Source organism: Bison bison, unplaced genomic scaffold (genome assembly GCF_000754665.1).
Source record: "Bison bison bison isolate TAMUID 2011002044 unplaced genomic scaffold, Bison_UMD1.0 scf7180017864516, whole genome shotgun sequence".
Lineage (NCBI taxonomy): Eukaryota > Metazoa > Chordata > Mammalia > Artiodactyla > Bovidae > Bison > Bison bison.
In genome coordinates, this window is record NW_011495069.1 from 10,898,150 (window position 1) to 10,918,702 (window position 20,553).

General features: G+C 51.6%; 2 protein-coding genes across 4 annotated transcripts in view; both read left to right on the forward strand.

Annotated features, from left to right (window-relative positions):
- Positions 1-20,080, forward strand: part of OPRD1 (opioid receptor, delta 1) — a 60,223-nt gene extending 40,143 nt beyond the window's left edge. The window contains exons 4-6 of the mRNA XM_010830263.1: positions 4,561-4,646; positions 5,166-5,222; positions 19,814-20,080. Of these exons, the coding sequence (XP_010828565.1) occupies positions 4,561-4,646; positions 5,166-5,222; positions 19,814-20,080 (410 nt within the window). The remainder of the gene's footprint in view (positions 1-4,560; positions 4,647-5,165; positions 5,223-19,813) is intronic.
- Positions 20,081-20,096: 16 nt separating this feature from the next.
- The window catches only part of EPB41 (erythrocyte membrane protein band 4.1), a 181,727-nt gene continuing 181,270 nt past the window's right edge, over positions 20,097-20,553 (forward strand). For 2 of the 3 annotated variants that reach the window (XM_010830201.1, XM_010830203.1), the window contains exon 1: positions 20,097-20,246. The gene's annotated coding sequence lies outside the window, so the exon portion shown is untranslated. Of the gene's footprint in view, positions 20,297-20,553 lie in introns of all 3 variants that reach the window. The other variant, XM_010830207.1, reaches the window with a different exon arrangement.

Consider the following 20,553-nt stretch of genomic DNA (forward strand, 5'->3'; position numbering starts at 1 on the left):
CCTTCGTTCTAGTTGGAGCTGGGTTGGCGGGAGTGAGAGCCTGGTCTGAGACCCGGCCCAGGACTAAGGAGGGCCGGTGCTGCGGACGGTGGAATCGAGCTTCAAGATCCGGCCCCGGTGTGATGGGGAGGGGCCTCCTGTGGGTGTGAGTTGAAAGACGGGACGGTGAGGCTGACGGTCCAGCTCCGGATGGGGCTGGGAGAGAGGGCCTGTGTACAAACAATGGGGCCGCAGCTTGGAGTCGAGTCCCAGCCCGGAGTTCCAGAAAGGGGAGGGGCTCGCCGAGGTCCAGGCCCAATTTGCCATTTTTATGAACGAAGAGAAAATAAACTAGAAAGGATACACCTTTTCTCTCCTCGACAGACAGTCGTTTCCCTGGAATGGGCAGGGAGGCGCAGCATCGAAGTGAGCTTGAGATGGGACAGTGGAGTTGCAGGACAGGGTAGCAAGCAAGACAGGCCTCAGCTGCGGCGGGGTCCCCACGGGGAGGAGTCAGGAGGGCTTGCAAATCCCAAACCAGAGCTGCCAGTCGGCCTCTGTGCCAAAGGCTGGTGAGGGGGGCTGAGGCAGAGGAAGGGGGCTTCTACTTTGAAGTTAGGTCCTCAAGCCACAGGGAGGACACTTTGGGGGTCCCCACGGCTGTGGCTTCTCTGGCCCAGATGCTGGAGGACAGAGGGCCACGCTAATAGCTCCCTGAGTGTAGGAGGCCCCTGGCTCTGGTGGGTGTGTGTGGGGGGGGGGCTGAGGGGGTGGGGGTGGTGGTTTCTAAAGCACCAGGGTGGCATTTTCCTCCTCTCAGACCCTGGCACCCTATAAGAACCTCCAAGAAATCCTCTCTCCCTTCTCCCAACATCTGGCTGCTACACCCAGTATGTCTGATGAACTGCATCCCGGCCCTGGGACCTGACTTGGAAGGGACTGGGGAGAAGAAGGCTTTTATAACCACAGTGCCAACATCAGTCTGTGTCCCCAGGTCCCCACCCCCTGCGCGAGCTGCCCCATTCAAGCTGCTGAGGGCCAGGTCCACCAGACTTAGGCATAGAAGTTTTCCTTTTCATTTGGCATTTTATTCTGGCATCCCCAGGTCTTTGCTTCCCCCTATATCAGGGTCTGGTCTGTTCTCTGTGTCCCCCACCCCAAACTTCATCTCCACCATCCCCTCACCTCTCCCCTCTCTCCACAACACTGCCTCTGTCACATACACCCTGACTCCCTATTGAAGCTGTGTGCTGACATCTTTGTAAAAACAAATTTAATTTTCTTCCCTTTTTGGGACAGATGGAAAGAAATTGACATCTTTGTCTTAAACAGGGAAAAAAAAAAATGATATACCTCTTCTCTCTTTGACAGTCATTTCCTTGGAACAAAAGCCTTTCTCCTCTCTGGGAGGCTGTCACTCCAGCAGGGGCTGAACTAGCATTCTGGGGGTTGGGGCTCAGGGACCAAGGTGGGCTTTGGGCACAAGAGGGGCAGGGATGCCCTTAGTGGGCAAAACGTAGTCACCTTCTCAGGATGAGAAGCCCCAGACCTGGGAATGTCCTTCCTTCAGAAGTGGCTCCACTAGTGCCCTGGAAGATGTGGGATCATAGCCACACTCCGATCAGGCTGCTAAGCTACCAATGCCTGGGGTCCCAGTCCACCTGGATCACTGTCACCATCCAGATGGAGCTTGTGACTATAAAGATCTCTGTGTCTGAATGGGTAAGGGGTTCAGCAAGGCAGGGGACACACTCCGGGACACTTGTTATCATCACTTGGGACCCCTCCTGCTAGTGCTTTCTGGAGATGTCATAGAAAGGGGACAATTTAGGAACCAGGGAAGACTCTTGAAGGTGGTGACATTGGAGCCAGGGCTGTTTATTCTCCTTGCAAACACTGGGTCCCCTTCAACCCCTCTGGGACAGGTCTGTCTTGAGGCTGCTCTGGACCCAGTCACTGCCATTTCCTGTGGCTGTCTGGATCTGCCTGCTTGTTACCAATCCTGGTATATAGTTTCGTCTTGGAGTCAGCAGGGGCTGGGTCCTGACCACGTGCATTTAAGGTAAAGCAAACATGTTGAAATCTACTTCCTGTGCGCCCTGGGCTCTGGGACTCAGAAGTGAGTCCAATATGGCCCCATCCTCAGAAGGTTCGAGCCTATGCTTGGACCAAAGCATAAATGAATCTTTGCATCTCAGTGTGATGCATGTGAGGTGATAGGGAGCCCTGGGATGGGCGGGGGTGTCACAGGGAAATGCCTTTTCTAGCTTTTTACTGAAACCCATATTTGTAGCAATTCTGAGAAGGGTGGAAAGGGTCAAAGGGCCTTAAAAGATGACTAGGAGCTAGCCACCCAGAAGAGAGAACAGTGTGTACAAAAGCATAGAATGATCAAGCGCTTGGTAAACCCAAGAAGTTGTGTGCAGCTGACGCATCGGGCTCAGTTGAATGCTTCCGTGTGCTAGCCCCCATGCCATGAGCTTGATGCCCATCATTTCTCTGGTCCATGACAGCCCAGTGGAGCAAGTAATACTGCCTTTATTTTAAACAAGAAGTCAGGCTCAGAGAGGTCGAGCCACTTACCCCTAATTCACAGAGCCCATTCGTGGTCACAGAACTCAAGTCCATGGAACTCCAGGGTCCAAGTTTTCAGTGAATTCCGGGCATCATTGAAGTAGAAGAGCCTTAGTAGCCAGTATCCTGGGGTGACGTTTTTGAAAACTTAAAACTAAATGGAAAAATCTGAGGGAAAAGGGCAATTTTCCGTGAACTTTTGTTCCTCCTGAAGCTCTCCAAATCTTCAAGTTTCAAAGTGTATTGTGCATGATGCATTTTAAAGCTGCAAATTGACAATGTAATTCTAGATCATCACCGGGCTCTCAAAGCGGTGGAGTAGGTCTGATTTCCTACAAAATTTCCACTCCTCTCTTTTCAAGAGGTGGGAGGAAAGTTTTCGCTTCTGGTTTCAAAATGTCCTACGATTTCATATCTCTTCTTGTAATAGAAGTAGTGGTTAAAGCTGGGGTCAGAGCTTGGTTTTCCCTCTCTGTGTCTGTTTCCTCATCTGAAGAATGGACTTCCTTCATGGGATTGTTGTGAGGATTTAATGAATTAATGTATGTACAGGGCCCAGCACATGAGCTATTAACATGTGTAAAGTATCCATTATTACTCAAAAGTAGAGTTGCTGTGCAAGGTCAGAGCTGGAGACCCAGATGGAAAAGGAGGTGAGCTTTCAGGGGTAGTGATGAAGAGAGAAGAGATGGGGACCCAGCCTGGGGATCCCCTGCTTTTTAGGCTCAGGCGCCACCATGGAGAGTGAGAAGCTGCCAGAGAGGCAGGAGGAGGATGGGGAGAATGTGCTACCATGGAAACCGGAGGAGGAGGGCGTTCCCAGGGGGAGGGAGTGATGGATAATGTCAAGTGTCATGTAAGAGAGGTTGGGTGGGGAGGGCAGGAGAGTGAAGGGAGTAAACTGGAGCCTTCAGGTTCAGTCTTAGGTGTGGCCTGGAAGCCTCGACAGTGGATTCAGAAATCAGCTCTGATGTTAACTGTCTGACTGTGTGACCTCTGTAAGGAATTTGCCCCCTCTGTGCTTCTGCTTCCTTCTAGACGTAAGACAAGGGAATGAATCAGCCTCTAATATGATGCTCAGTTTCTAGTAAGTGTCCTGATTTTGACAGATTCTTGACCACTTCTAGCATTAGGATCTTAAGCAAGTCACTTCACTTCCAAGTGCCCTCTCTGAAGGTCGGACAGGGCACATGAAAAGTGAAAGTGTTAGCGCTTAGTCGTGCCCGACTCTTTTCGACCCCATGGACTGCAGCCCACCAGGCTCCTCTGTTCATGGGGTTTTCCAGGCAAGGATACTGAAGTGGGTTGCCATTTCCTTCTCCAGGGGATCTTCCCGACCCAGGGATCGAACCTGGGTCTCCTGCACTGCAGGCAGATTCTTTACCGACTGAGCCACCAGGGTGCATAGTAGGCCTCCAAGCCAGGGTTCTCCTGTAATAAGAATGGGGGTGCTAGAGGCTGCTGTCTAGGGAGGTTTGCTTGGCTTGGAATTTGAGATGTTCCCCAAGATGAAGAGGGGTCACCATGTCCTAAGAGAGGAGGAGCAACAGTCCAGGTTGGGCCTCCGCTGGGCCCCTGGCCCAAGACCAGCCCCTTGGTTGTCAGCAGCAGATCCTCAGCCTGGCCTCTGCCTGCCTTTCCGCCTGGCAACTACCACAGATCCAGGCTGGGAGTCAGCTCAGGGGCTCCAAAACCCCTAGGAAGTGGTCCCCGTGGATCCTGACTCCAGCACTCACACACACACACACACACACACACACACCCTTTTCTCTTATCATTTATTTACTCATCATCATCTCTTCCTTTATTTCGTTTCTGGGCACTGCGCACATAGTATGGAGTCAGGGGAGGTGTTGGATGAGGAGCCTCTAGCAGGGGCTCGAATTGTAGGCTGGGTGGTTCTTGGGGAGGGCAGCTTGGAAATTCAAAATGGTAGCCGGAGGGGAGCTGATGTGGTCAGGATGGACCTCCTGATGGAGCAGAGCGCTACGCTTGGGGCTTGCTCAGTCTCTGGTTCATCGGCGGCCCCTGCCACGAGTCCCAACTGTGTGCAGCTCTTCCTGGACACGGAGTGCCTTCGCATCCCCATCTTGGTGAGAGGCCAGTGTCATCACCACAGGGAATACAGACAGCACGTAGGGCCCTTCGTTGTTCTAGGCACTAGACGTGGGGTAACACTTCATCTTCACAGCATAACTATGAATAGGCATTACTGTTACCCCTATTTTATAGGTGAGAAAACTGAGGCTCAGAGAGGGCAATGACTTGCCTAAGGGCACACAGCTGGTCCATGGCTGGTCTGGCTAGAATGCTGTCTTGGGTCTGTCAAGTCCACTTCCTCTGCTTGCCTGACTCCCAAGAGGACACTCTGTGATTACACGAAGGGGTACTAGGGAGACCCTCGTGTCCAGCTCACAAGTGTGAACGGAGCACCCTCCCTGGCAGGCTCTGTGTCTCATCACCTGGGCGGCAGGGGCACCAGCCGGCCGCCCGAGAAACTGCTGTGACTTTGGTAGTTGCTTCTCTCCCATCCAGTCCCCCTCTGCCTTGGAAGACTGCTTTGCTCTGTGAATTTGTGGGCTGCCTACCATGTCTGTGCTGTGTGACCTCAGGAAGTCACTTCACTCCTTGAGCCCATTTTGTCCATCGTGGACGATGATGCTCCCCTGGTAAGAAGTTGTGGGATTTACAAAGAAGCTATGAGTGAAGGACCTGTCTGTGTGGGTCACACAAGCGTTCCTGGCAACTGAACTGCAATGACACACAGTAGTTGTTTTACTGAGTGGAGGAGAGAGGTGCTTGGCATGCAGTGAGTGCTCAACAAATGGAGCTTTTTTTAACATTATCTAATGTTCTTGTTTATCCCTGCTTCGACCCCGTCTCTGAATGCTGTAGGTTGGTCAGGAGCAAAGAACTTTCCTTTTTAGCCATCTGCTTGAGTTTGAGTTTCAGAAGGTGGGACAACATGCATTGGAGAAGCAAACTTCAAGAGGATGTCTTCTCCCCAAGTACCTTCTACAGAGCTGGCTCCTTTGGTCCTTGCCGGGTCTCCGAGACCCTAGATTGGGGCACAGCCTGGGAGGGAATAAAGGTCCCCAGGTGGCACTGGCCTGGGCCTCCTGGCTTGCATGGTTGAGTCACGGGGATGGAGTCCCCCGGCAGGTGTCATTGCAGGCGACATCCATCCAATGGGCTCATCTTCTAGAATCTCCTCTTGAAACGAGTCCCAGGCCAGTAGACAGGGAACGTGGGTTTGACTCTCCATCTCCCACTTGCTGTGTGCCCCTGGGCAGGGCTCTGTCCCTCTCTGAGCCTCTGCACCATGGACATGGGTTGATGGATTCTGAGGGCACTGTCTTCCTGGGAGAGAAAGAGATGGTTCCCTCATGTTCCTTGATCCCAGAAACAGACATCTATTGGTAAAATGCCCTGGGGATTTGGCAGAGACTGGGAGAACCAGAGGCCCTCTAGGGGTCCAGTGTGTGTCATTGGAGTTGGCCCCCTTTGTGGGTGAGGGAGGCAGGCATGTCAGAAACGAAGCTTGACTCAGACACCTGGCTTTTGCCTCTCCCAGGTTCCATTTGGGGACCAAGGACCCGACTTTCTGTTTTCCCAATAAAGTGAGCCCTGTTCTCAGTGTCTGCAATCTCTGGCTGTTTCTTTTGCTCACCCACTTTGGTCCTCTCATGAGGGGAGCCCAGTTTGTGGGGGGATGACCTAGACCTGCCTGCTCACAGAGCGAAAAGTATAGCCCCACCCTCAGGACCTGACTCAGAGGGTGATGTGACACTGTCCTGAAGAACCCCGTCTGGGACTTCCCTGGTGGTCCAGTGGTTATGAATGCAGGGGACGTGGGTTCGATCCCTGGTCAGGGAACTAAGATCCCACATAACTCAGGGCAACTAAGCCCACCGCAATTACTGAGCCCGTGTCAAAAACTGATCTGATGGGAGAAGGCGACACAAGAGACAGCTGTAGCCACTTCCTAGCATGTGCTCCACCCCTTCCCTCCAGATTGACTCCGCCTTCTTCCCTGTGGCCCACCCCCCTAATCTAAGGCCCACATGCTCGCAAGCCTGTTGGGGCTCCCACTAATCCCCTCTCCCTCCCCTCTCCCTCCCCTCTCCCTCCCCTCTCCCTCCCCCTCTCCCTCCCCTCTCCCTCCCCCTCTCCCTCCCCTCTCCCTCCCCTCTCCCTTCCACCTGCCCTACAATGGCCCTGCCTTTGGTCATGAAAGTGAAAGTCTCTCAGTCGTGTCCGACCCTTTGCGACCCCATGGACTACACAGTCCATCGAATTCTCCAGGCCAGAATACTGGAGTGGGTAGCCTTTCCCTTCTCCAGCGGATCTTCCCAACCCAGGGATCGAACCCAGGTCTCCAGCATTGCAGGCAGATATCTTTACCAGCTGAGCCACCAGGGAAGCCTTTGGTCATAGAAGACCCAAATCTCCTCTGTGCGCGTTCAAGGCCCCCCTAGGAGCGGAAGTCAGAGCCTGAAGCCTCAGAGAGCGTCCCCACCTCCTCAGGGTTCTCCTCAAATAGATGCTGGCCCCGAGGTTACTCTGTAACTTTGGAAGGTGGACTTCCTGTCCCAGGACCTGCCTCCCCGCCGTGTGAGACCAGGTCCTGAAGAAAGCATCGAGGCACAGAGCCCCTCTTCCCCTCGAGACAGCCTCCCTTCTGAGCCCGGAGCCCTAGTCCTGGGCTGCCCACCTGGGGCCTGCTGTGTCGAGGGGGTGAGATCCAACACGGGGGAGACTCGGAGCTCAACCGCGACCCCCAGCGGCAGTGTGGGCGGCAATGGCAGCGGGGCTACCAGGCTGCTCCGGGGAGGAAGGGGGCCTGACTGCTTGGCCTCACCCTCCTCAAAGAACCGCCCAGAGGCCCTACAGCTCTGCCCAGAGCCAATCCTCCCAGAGGCTGGAAAGAACAGCTCTGAGGGTGTGTGTGGGGGGGGGGAGGGAAGGGGAGAGGGAAGCGTGCACCAGAGCTTTAGGCGTTTGAGTCTGTGCACACTAGAGATTTTCTTTCTTCATCGCTGTATGTATGCCCCGAGGAAAAGCATATCTGCGGGACCACTCCGGGCATCTCTTTCCTTATTTGTAAAATAGGAGAGCAGTTACTGTAACCAGGATTCTCTTCAGGACCCAACAAGACAGCAGCTGTCGTGTAACGAGGGCGCATTATTATTGATGGGGAAACACATTCTGCTTTTCACCTTCAATAGCTTCCAGTTGCCTGAAAAGTCCAGATGATTTCTCCGTGCTCCTTCCCAATGGAGGATGCTAGGAGCCTGAGCTCAGTCTTGCCTGTCCACCACCTCAAAAGCCCTTGGAGAGAGAAGGGGACCCTCTACAGGGACAGGGCTACCGAGGCCCAGCCCAAGGACGGGCAGTTCTCAGAGAAATGGGGCAGGTGGTGCAGGCTCCTCTCAGGTGCCAACGTCATCACACTTCCAGGTCAGCGCCGCTTCCTCTGCCTCCAGGAAGCCTTCCTGGATTGCTCTGTGCTGACCCTTGGCCCTGCTGGGATATCTTGCATCTGCTATCAGACCCCCACCCCACCCCCATGCTGAGCAAGACCTGCCCTTTCTCAGAAGGCGGCTGGGTCCCCACAGCACTGCCCAGACTCGGGAACCTAGCTGTTTTCTAACGGGGCGTGGGGAGGGGTAAGGAAATATGGTGGAAAGGAACACAGGTTTTTTTTTTTCCTTCATTGATGTTTATAGTCATTATAGAATGCTCATTATAGAGACCGAGAATAAGCTTAAAAAGAAGGGGGAAACATCACCCATAGTTCCCCATTCTGTTAACATTTGAAAGTACTCCCTTTACCCAGGGGAGCCCCTGGAAGTCCACCATGATTCTAGAACCCTCTGAAATGGGGTCTGCACTCTGTGTCATTAAAAGACGCTTGCTCCTTGGAAGAAAAGCTATGACAAACCTAGACAGCGTATTAAAAAGCAGAGATATTACTTTGCCGACAAAGGTGCGTATAGTCAAAGCTATGGTTTTTCCAGCAGTCATGTATGGATGTGAGAGTTGGACTATAAAGAAAGCTGAGTGCCAAAGAATTAATGCTTTTGGAGAAGACTCTTGAGAGTCCCTTGGACTGCAAGGAGATCCATCCAGTCCATCCTAAAGGAGATCAGTCCTGGGTGTTCATTGGAAGGACTGATGTTGAAGCTGAAACTCCAATACTTTGGCCACCTGATGAGAAGAACTGACTCTTTTGAAAATACCCTGATGCTGCAAAAGATTGAGGGCAGAAGGAGAAGGGAATGACAGAGGATGAGATGGTTGGATGGCATCACTGACTCAATGGACATGAATTTGAGTGAACTCCGGGAGTTGGTGATGGACAGGGAGGTCTGGCATGCTGCAGTCCATGGGGTCGCAAAGAGTCAGACTTGGCTGGACAGGACTGAGCCACTGAACTGAACAAGGAGACAAGCTCATTTCCCAGACGCTTCTGCCACCTACTGGTCTTGTGTGGCATTAGCACCCTTATTTGGTCCCCACTTTCCCCTGTTCTTGGAGAAGGCAATGGCACCCCACTCCAGTACTCTTGCCTGGAAAATCCCATGGATGGAGGAGCCTGGTAGGCTGCAGTCTATGGGGTCGCTAAGAGTCGGACACGACTGAGCGACTTCACTTTCACTTTTCACTTGCATGCATTGGAGAAGGAAATGGCAACCCACTGCAGTGTTCTTGCCTGGAGAATCCCAGGGACGGGGGAGCCTGGTGGGCTGCCGTCTATGGGGTCACACAGAGTCGGACACGACTTAAGTGACTTAGCAGTTCCCCTGTTCTGCTGTCTGCAGCTGATACACCTGGTAAGCTCTCTCATCCCTGGAAGCTGTAGACTGGAACTGGTTCCTGAAAGAGGGTCTTGAATGAGGGGAGGCATTCTGTTGGGAATATTGGATGAGCATGGAGAACTATGACTGACCATCCATTATGTACCAGGCACTCTTATCCTTTCAAGTTATTACCTCTTTTATTCTTTCTACCCCATGGGCCTTATGCAGTGCCTGGCACATGAAAAGTCATAATAAATATTTAAAGTGAATAATTAAAAACACCTTAAAGTGAGTATTTTTGACAAATGAGGAGCTGGAGGCTCAGAGAGGGGAAGTGACTTGCCCAAAGTCACACAACAGCTTCCTCTGATAGGACATTGCTCCAGAGAGAAAGAGAAGGAAGACACAACGAAGCTGACATATTTACTAGGACCTACAGGTAGTCCAGCCCAGATTCCAACCCCTAGAGGACCAGAGGAAACACCCAGAGATGGATGAGGTCAACCTGGAGGGATGATTTCCCCACCCAAGAAGAATCCCCTGAGCTGCTAACTCAAATCCATTCATTCAACTAATAATGCCAACAGAGTGGCAGGCTCTGTGCTAAGACAGAGGATAAGCAGTGAGCAAACAGACAAAAGTCCAATCTTTCCCCTTATTCAGCATGGGCTCCAAAAGGGCCCCTCTTCCTTGCTGTCCCATTCCCATGGCCCCTGGGACCACTTTGAGCCTCTCTTCACCATCCTGGCTGTGCTGAGTGGATACAGAATCCAGAATGAGACTGGAGGGAGATGTGAGTCGGCGGGGGGAAGGATGGTTCAGCCCTGACTGTCCAGTACTGAGGCTGAGCAAAGACAGCCTGAAACCTGGGCAGGCAGACTTAGTGCTACTGAACCAGGTTCATCTGCTTGACATGCAGCATGTCAGATGCTGAGATGCAGAAGTTTGCAGCAGTTATTGCTGTTCAGTTGCTAAGTCATGTCTGAATCCTTGCAACCCCATGGACTGCAGCACATCAGATTTCCCTGTCCTTCACTATCTCCTGGAGTTTGCTCAAACTGGTCCATTGAGTCGGTGATGCCATCCAACCATCTCATTCCCTGTCATCCCCTTCTCCTCCTGCCCTCAGTCTTTCCCAGAATCAGGGTCTTTTCCAGTGAGTCAGTCCTTTGCATCAGGTGGCCAAAGTATTGGAGTTTCATCTTCAGCATCAGTCCTTCCAATGAATATTCAGGGTTGATTTCCTTTAGGATTGACTGGTTTGATCTCCTTGCAGTCCAAGGGACTCTCAAGAGTCATTTCCTGCACCACAGTTCGAAAGCATCAATTCTTTGGTACTCAGCCTTCTTTATGGTCCAACCCTCACATCCATACATGACTACTGGAAAAACCATAGCTTTGATGGACCTTTGTCAGCAAAGTAATGTCTCTGCTTTTTAATATGCTGTTTGTCATAGCTTTTCTTCCAAGGAGCAAGGTCTGTTAATTTCATGGCACAGTCACCATCCGTAGTGATTCTGGAGCTCAAAAATTACAAAATCTGCCACTATTTGCAGCAGAGAAAGGGTTTATTAAGAAGGCAGCCAAGTGAGGAGACAGGAGAAGAAATCTCAGATCTGCCTCCCTGAAGGTGAAGGGCTGGGGATGTTTATGGGATAAAGAAGCAGAGTCTCAGCATTGGGAAAGGTGGTTGGAGGTGGGGAAAAGGTGAGGTAATCGGGGTTCTGTGCAGGTGCATCTGAGTGACATGGCTTCTTTCTAGGATGTATGCTCAACAATGGAGGTGCTTAGCATGATCTGGGGAGAAGGCAATGGCACCCCACTCCAGTACTCTTGCCTGGAAAATCCCATGGACGGAGGAGCCTGGTAGGCTGAAGTCCATGGGGTCACTAGGAGTCAGACACGACTCAGCGACTTCACTTTCACTTTTCACTTTTATGCACTGGAGAAGGAAATGGCAACCCACTCGTGTTCTTGCCTGGAGAATCCCAGGGACGGGGGAGCCTGGTGGGCTGCCGTCTATGGGGTCACACAGAGTCAGACACGACTGAAGTGACTTAGCAGCAGCAGCAGCAGTAGGATCTGAGGGTGGAGTTTTTGGCCTTTGTTGTCCAAAGGTCATTCATCTGACTTCTGTGCAGGCCCAGTTTTAGGGTGAGTGGTCTGATCCAGTCCTAGCCAGCTTGAACTGGACGGGAGCTGACTCCAAGCTCCTGGAAAACAACATAAGCTCCTGTTACCGTAGTGACCCATATCTCAGAGGTGTTATCTATAGGGGTGATTAAGGAGTCAGAAAATAATTAAGTCAGCTTGGTCAGTGGAGGCAGGTTACAAGCAGAGGGTTTTTTTTTTTTTTCCAAACCATTCCCTTACCTGCTGTTCTGTAAGACAAGCCCAAGAATTTCTAATAGTTACCTGTTTCTGTTAACCCTATGTGGCATGGTTTCAGGATTTTTTAATCCTATGGGGTACAGTTTCACTAGGTTTGAATATATCCTTGGCTACTAACTTGTTCTGTGACCTTGGTCACATCTGTTATCCTTGCTGCTGCTGCTGCTGCTGCTGCTAAGTCGTTTCAGTCATGTCTGACTCTGTGCAACCCCATAGATGGCAGCCCACCAGGCTCCCCCGTCCCTGGGATTCTCCAGGCAAGAACACTGGAGTGGGTTGCCATTTCCTTCTCCAATGCATGCAAGTGAAAAGTGAAAGTGAAGTCACTCAGTTGTGTCCGACTCCTAGCGTTATCCTTGCTAGGCCTCTGTTAAAACAATTTGATCTTAGTGGTTTCAACTCTTAGTTTCTTAGAAGGGCTGGGGGAGGCCAAGCAAACAGAATTTCCATATCCTCTTACACCCATCGCTTCACTCAGCATAGTCCTGCTTCTCTCTGTTTCTTACACTGAGCTTCTGTGGCTAAATGAGTTTGATATCACTTGGACTCGTCCATCTCAAGGTTACTGCCAGGCCTGAAAATTTTAAGACTCAGTCTCCATCTTACCTGATCACCAGATTATGAGCTAGAGGAGGGCTGGGACTGGGTCTGAGTCCTTTCTTTGTCTCTCACCCTCCACCCCTCAGGCCTCGCTGAAGAGGAGGGCCTTAGGATGTCCATCTAGGCTGACCACACGTGGATGACACCCTATGGACAGCACTTCAGGGATTCAGACAATGACTCTATACGGACCAAAGTGCCAAGCACAGTGCTGGCACTGCCTGGGGAGGTGAGGGCAGGCAAAGAAGGCTTCCTGGGGCTTATGGCCTGGGACCTCCCAGTCTGGAAAGCAAATGAGGGTTGGCCTGGATGGAACAGAAGATCCCAGAGCAGTCCTGGCTGGAGCAACCTAGCTGTTAGGATGTGGCCACACACAAGGTCCAGGTTGGCAGCTCTGGAGGACATGGGTGAAGAGCCTGGCTGTGGGGTATGGCAGTGGGGCTGGGGTGAAGGGGATTGGTTGGGAGACACGAACCCAGCTCCTGCTCTGGCTTCAGAATTCCCACATCTCCCATGTGTACCTAATACTTGACCCTGCCAGGCCTAGGGGTGGACTCACCATGAGGTCTATGTGTCAGTCAAGGCTTCGCACTCGCATAGGTCCTTCCCTAGGAAGGACCCTGGCCTTGTGTTCACAAGGTCGTAAATGTCTATAAAATTTGCAAAAGTGAAATACATTAACTTCAGTTGGTTAAGAGCACCGTCTCTTTCCATTCTGATTTTCCCTTCTTCCCACTTGTGTCCTGCAGCCTTGAGTGGCTACATGCATGCGTACTAAGTCGCTTCAGTTGTGTGTGACTCTTTGCAACCCTATGGACCGTAGCCCGCCAAGCTCCTCTGTCCATGGGATTCTCCAGGCAAGAATACTGGAGAAGGTTGCCATGCACTCCTCCAGAGGATCTTCCTGGCCCAGGGATCGAACCCATGTCTCTTATGTCTCCTGTATTGGCAGGCTGCCTCTTTACCACTAGCGCCACCTGGGAAGCCCTAAGTGGCTACAGGCATTTTTTATGTCTTTGTTGTTCAATCACTAGGTTATGTCAGACTCTGTGATCTCATGGACTGTATCATGCCAGGTTAGAGCTTCCTCAGATTCATGCCCACTGAGTCGGTGATGCTATCTAACCATCTCATCCTCTGTTGCCCGCTTCTCCACCTGCCCTCAATCTTTCCCATCATCAGGGTCTTTTCCAATGAGTCTGCTCTTTGCATCAGGCGGCCAAAGTATTGGAGCTTCAGCAACAGACCTTGCAATGAACATTCAGTGTTAATTTCCTTTAGGACTGACTGATTTGACCTTCTTGCTGTTCAAGGCACTCTCAAGAGTCTTTCTCCACCACCACTGTTCGAAAGCATCAATTCTTCATCACTTAGGCTTCTTGATGAACCAACTCTCATATCTGTACATGACTACTGGAAAAACCATAGCTTTGACTCTAGGCACCTTTGTCGGCAATGTGATGTCCCTGCTTTTTAATACACTGTCTAGGTTTGTCATAGTTTTCTTTCCAAGAAGGAAGCATCTTTTAATTTCATGGCTTCAGTCACTGTCTACAGTGATTTTGGAGCCCCCAAAAATAAAATCTGCCACTGCTTCCACTTTTTTCCCTTCTATTTGCCATGAAGTGATGGGACCAGATGCCATGATCTTAGTTTTTTTTGTTTTTTGTTTTTTTTTTAATGATCTTAGCTTTTTAACGTTGAGTTTCAAACCAGGTTTTTCACTTTCCTCTTTCACCTTCATCAAGAGGCTCTTTAGTTCCTCTTCACTTTTTGCTATAGAGTGGTATCATCTGCATATGTTAGGTTGGTGGTATTTCTCCCAGCAAACTTGATTATAGCTTGTGATGCATTCAGTCCAGCATTTCACATGATGTACTCTGCATATAGACCCAGGGTTCGATCCTTCGGTCAAGAAGATTCCCTGGGATAGGAAATGGCCAACTACTCCAGTATTCTTGCCAGGGTATCCCATGGACAGAGGAGCCTGGTGTGCTACAGTCCATGGGGTTGCAAAGAGTCAGACATGACTGAGCAACAGCACACATTCTGCATATAAGTTAAATAAGCAGGGTAACAATATACAGCCTTGTTGTACTCCTTTCCCAATTTTGAACAAATCAGTTGTTCCATGTCTGGTTCTAAATGTTGCTTCTTGACCCACATACAGGTTTCTCAGGAGATAGGTAAGGTGGTCTGGTATTCCCATCTCTTTAAGAATTTTCCAATTTTTTGTGATCCATACAGTCAAAGGCTTTAGTGTAGTCAATGAAGCAGAAGTTGATGTCTTTCTGGAACTCCTCTGCTTTCTCCATGATTCAACTAATGTTAGCAGTCTGATCTCTGCTTCCTTTGCCTCTTTGAAGTCCAGCTTATGAATCTGGAATTTCTCAGTTCACATACTGCTGAAGCCTAGCTTAAAGGATTTTGAGCATTACCTTGCTAGTATGTTAAATGAGTGCAGTTGTACCATAGTTTGAACATTCTTTGGCATTGCCCTTCTTTGGCATTGGAATGAAAACTGATTTTTCCAGTCCTGTGGCCACTGCTGAGTCTTTCAAATTTGCTGGCATGTTGAGTGCAGCACTTTCACAGAATCATCTTTTAGGATTTGAAATAGCTCAGCTGGAATTCTGTCACATCCTAGTACAGAATTTTGTTCCTAGTACTACTTCCTAAAGCCCACTTGACTTCACAGTCCAGGATGTCTGGCTCTAGGTGAGTGATCACACCATCGTGGTTATCTGGGTCATTAAGAGTTTTTTCATGTAGTTCCTCTGTGTATTCTCGCCACCTCTTCTTAATCCCTTCTGCTTCTGTTAGGTCATTACCGTTTCTCTCCTTTATCGTGTCCATCCTTGCATGAAATGTTTCCTTGATATTTCCAATTTTCTTGAAGAGATCTCTAGTCTTTCCCATTCTATCGTTTTCCTCTATCCCTTTGCATTGTTCATTTACTCTTTACATTCACTTAAAAAAAGAGAGACCCCCCCCAAAGAAGCCCCACAATCCTGGACCTGCCCACTAGGTCCTGAGTTTTTCCAACTTCAAAGATGAGTAAAGGCTGTGAGGGTCTTCACAGGAGTAAAAAGGATCTCTTTTCATCCTCTCAAAGGCAATGAGAGAAACTGAGGAATGAGGGTAAGAGACGTGCCAAGGGCCTCACACATCACAGTGAGTTGGGCTTGCAATCTGGGAGACTCTCATTCGAATGCCCACCCTCTCATGACAACCCCTGCCTTGGAGCTGACCCTCAGGCACCCAAAGCAGCCTCAGTCCCAGGCCGAGCTCCCTCTGGCAGCCTGGGTGGCCGGGCTCCACACTTCCACTGCAGCAGCTCTAAGGACCACAAGGTGGCAGCAGACACCATCTTTCCTCCTCGCCCCTCCCAGATTCCTGGCCCCAACTAGCCAAATCTTAAGCCTTCCCCCCAAATATCCCATCAGCTCTTTCCTTCCCTCTCAGGAAACAGGGAATGCTGCTTTCAAGTCCTGGCCTTGTCATTGGCTAGTTGTGTGATTGCAAGTAGATCATTTCACCTCTCCCAGCCTCAGCTATAAAATAAGGGGAACTCATGGGAATTGGTTAGTGACATACCTGGCAGATATACAATAAACCAATCGTTGGCAACCACTGCTGTTTGAAAAGGGGCTTTTGGAGATGGCACCTTCCTTGGGAAGGGGTTCTCCTGGAGGGATTGGCCCCCTCCCCACACCTTAGCAAAGCAGAGGCCCTCTGGGGGCAGCGGGGCCTTCAGAGACCTTCCGTGTTTATTGGTGGGCACCCTCTCTGCCCCTGTATGCATCTTTCCCCAGACTGGGGCATCTGACTTGGCTTTTTCTGCATCCCTGCCAACCCCCATCTCTCCCTTGGAGGGGGCTCTGCAGCCTCTTGCCCACCTTAATGTTATCCTGGGGATCAGCCATGGGCTTCGGTTGGATAGGAACAGGGTCCCTGAACCACCGCTCATCAATTTTCTCTCTCTCCACTTCAGGTGCCCCCAAGTGACTGCCAAAGCCCAGCCAGCAAATGGCCGTCTCTACCTCCAAGACTCCCTGGCTGACCCAAATGTCAGTATCTCTTCTCCCCTACCACCTGCCCAGCTCTTAACCTGGCATTCAAGGCCTTCCACTATTCGGTCACACGATGCACTCTGTGCTCCACATATACTGGACCATTTTCTGTTCCCAGAGCACACCTTCACTATTCTATTTCCAGGCCTTTGTGCAGGCTGTCCTCCCCTGGAAGGCCCTCTTCCATTTCCATGCAGTAAAGTCACCCTTAAAAGTCTAGCTGGAAGGTCCCTTCTCCGGGCAATCTTCCCTAATCCTGCAGATGGAATCCTTTTCCCTTCCCTGGGCTCTGGGTACACAGCTGCTTTAGGGCCTTCATCACAGGAGGCCGTGAATCTCAACAGGAATGAATGTCCATTATGTATGGAGAGCAACTTTCAATTTACAAATGGCTTTCCATCTAATTATCTTAGAGTCTTAATGTCCCGGAGTCAGGAAAGGATGACAGGATGAGCGCCATGACCTCATTTGACTGGTGAGGAGACAGTCAGGCTAGGAGAGAAATATGACTGGCTGGGTCCTACGCCCACCCCTGAGAATGGTGAGATCGGGATTCAAACCTGCAACAGATTCCAGCCCCTGCCTCCTGCCTGAGCTTCCCATGCTGTCTCCACTGTTCCTTGTGACCTGGTCTTGTGACACCCTTCCTCACTTAGACTGGGCATTGGTCAGTTTTGAATAAAGAGCTCAATTAAGTTTTGTTGATGCAACAGACGCTCTCCTACTGGCCCTGCCTCCCACCCTGTACCCTCTAAGCCCCTAGCCCATTCCTTGGCCTCTTTATCACCCAACTCAAGACCCAATCACCCAGTGGAGGCTGATGGCAGGGCCCAGGCTCTGGCAGGATAAGGAGTTGGCTGGAGGCCCAGGCAACTCAGAGGAGGAGGGGGAGACAAAAACAGGTTCCTTCCCTGCCCCCCAAGCTTATCAGTCCCCCCCAGGCTCCAGGCACACTTGGTACTCAGCCCGGGGGGGCAGAGATCTGTTGCCTGCTTATAACCCTTAAAAGCTGTGTGACCTTGGCTGTCTTCTGCTCAGACCCTCTTTAGAACACTTTAGGTATAAGGATTCAAAGGAATCAAATGAAAGAATACAGGTAAAATAACAGTGATCACCTCCTCTGGAGGACTCCCTGAGAGGGAGCATCTCAGGAGGCAAATAACACCAAGTCTGGGGAGGGAGATGGAGACTTCACTGGCAGAGGCAGGGGGGCAGGGGGCTTGAAGTCCACGCAGGGACAGCATCCACCCATCCCACCGGCCCACCCAAGCCAGCGACTTTCACCCACACAAGTGCACATGTCACTTCAACAAGAACCCCAGGCTGCGTCCTGAGAGAGGGTCCTGGGCAGGGCTCCAGGGCTCCAGGGCCTGGCTGGAGGTGGGGGAGGCACCAGTTTATATGACAACACAGAGACACAGAGGCACACCCTCTGTGCAAACTCACCATCAAGGGCACACTGTCACACCCATAAATGCATCTATCCCGCTCCAACAATACACAGAGATGAGAGACACACACTAGGTCAAGATCACAAGCTCACTCCCACGTGGACATCCCAGGCACAAACTCAGAAATACAGAGCCCTCCCTGGCCACCCTCACGACACACACACATTCCCAGGCACACACACTTATCAGGCCGGGGCTGGCGCAGGCGCTGCTGAGTCACCCACAGGCAGCTCCAGCCTCAGAGAGGAGGAGCCAAGTGCTCGCCCCCATCAGGAGGGGGTGGGGCCTGCGGCAGTTTCTTAGAATAGCCGCGTCTGGGCCGCTGCGGGATTCTCCGCGCCCCGCCCTTTCGATAGAGGAGGAGAGTCAGAAAAGGGGAAGGAAACCCCTTTTGCGGAGGCTAGATCAAGGCATTCACAGCCTGCTCTCTCCAGGGTGCGCGAATACACGTGGGAGCAATTAAAAAAAATAACACTGGAACCATTACCGGGTATTTGCATATGTATTTTCACATGCTCATTTAATTTTCCCAACAGCTCTATGTGAAGTTGGGGCTATTATTAATCCAGAGGGAAAGGGATTTACCCAGAGGTACGGAGCGGCTAAGTGGAAGAGCCTAGACTCCATCATCTGCAAATCCCAAACTCTTAACCACTGGGCTGAGCCATACCACCTGGTGGGCAGGTGAGAATGTGGACAAGTGAAAGGTGTGTCGGTAGGCTTGGGAACCTGGTGTGTGTCAGCTTTCCATATGGGGTCCACTGGGTGAGGGACTGAAAAGGTCTCAAGGGTCCAGATTTCTGGTTAAAGAAACTATAGCTCCTGTGGTGCATTGGAGACTGTGCACCTTTATCAGAAGATGTGGGAGCTCAGACCTTCCTCTGCTAGACTGTGAGCTTCTTGAAGGCAGGGACTGGGGCCTGAAAACTAAAGATTAAGACTTGACCCAAAGGGGGCTTCGGTGAATTTGGGGGGCAAAACATGAATTTCTATAATAAAGGCTAACACTTCGGGAACGCTTACCCTGAGACTGGCACTGTTCTTATTAGTACTTTACATGGGTTATTTCACTTAATGGCCCACAGCTTGTAAGTAGTAGCAGGTTCTGACTCTCGGCAATCTGATTCCTGAGTCCATCGAATAGAAAGACCATTGAAGTCACAGGAAGTCACTTGTCAGTGACCTTTTCTATGTCCCATTTGCCCCCAAAAGGAATTCATGGGTCTCCAACTTGAAATAGCCTATGATTTTGTCATTCTCTAAGTCCTCAGCAAGGAAGAGGGATTAGGTTTGTTCTCTGTGGGCAAGACTCCTAAAGAGCAGAGTTCGGACGGGTTTAAAATGAAGGAGGCCTAACTGGGAAGTGATAAGCTTCCCATCACTGAAAGTGTGTGCGTTCATGCATGCTCAGTCATGTCCATGGCCCTATGGACTGTACTCCGCCAGGCTCCTCTGTCCATGGGATTTCCCAATAAGAATACTGGAGTGGATTGCTATTTCCTTCTCCAGGGGATCTTCCCGCCCCAGGGATTGAACCCTCCTGCATTGGTAAGCAGATGCTTTTACCAGTGAGCCACGTGGAAGTCTGTAAGCACAGCTCTGAAATGCGATACAGAGGGGAGGGGATTTGGACCAGTGACTATGTAAGCCCCTTCCAGCGCTGATGGGACAGACGATAAGGAAGGCAAAGTCTCATAGTGGGAAGATGCGAATAAAGGGGACCAGAGTCCACATTTACTGAAGACCACCCACCGTGCCCCAGCCCTGCGCTTGGTACTTAACATATATTGCTAATTCTCAGGAAAATATTCTTCAAGATTTATAGTTGAGGAAACTCAGCTTCAGAGTAGTGACTCTGACACAGATGGCACAGGTCATCCAGGTGTCCTCTTCAGGATTACTTCCCTAGTCCCCTGTGACCAAGTCCGTGTCTCCCTTCCAGCCTTTAGGGGGTAGCACCACGTGGCAAATTGCATCATACTTTTGCCATACGACGTTAGACACCGCGCCAGCCAATTCAGGAGCTCCCAGTGCGCGCCTCTGCAGACCCAGCGGGTCAGCAACCCTACCGGCCATCGCTGGGCGTCCCGTCAGGCCGCACCTGGAGCCCTCGCCCCTTCCCGGTTGCGACGCTCTCTCTGCCCCGCCCAGTTCCTCCCCCGTCCTCCCCGCCGCCCTGCTGACTGGCAGTTGCCTGCACCAATCCTAAGGCACCCCGGGTCGGGGGCGGGGCCTCACGCCAGAGTTGCCCTGTCAGTGCAGGTGGAGGCCCCCGAAGGGGCAAAGTGGCAGGAACCTCTTAAAGGGCGAGAGCGGCGGAGGGCGAGAACGCGGCCCGGCCCGGCCCGGCCAGGTCCCCGCCCTGTCCAGCCCAGGTGAGCCTGGACCTCCTGGCGGACAAGCCCGGGTCCCGGGAGGGACGGGGGTGAGAGACAGACGGACGCACTCCCCAAGGGCCCGGGGCGTCCCGCGGGGAGCGGGGAGAGGTCTGGTTCTCAGGAACGGGGGCGCTATAGAGGTTCCGGGTCCCCAGTTCCGAACTGGGAGTCCAGTGGCGGGGGGTCTGGGATTCCCGAAGTTCAGAGTGCGGGGAGGGGCAGGGGAGGCAGGAAGGGGGTCCGAGAGCTCGCGTCCGGAGCTGGGTGCTTGGCGCGCGGTCCCAGCCGGTTCCGGGCCTGTCTG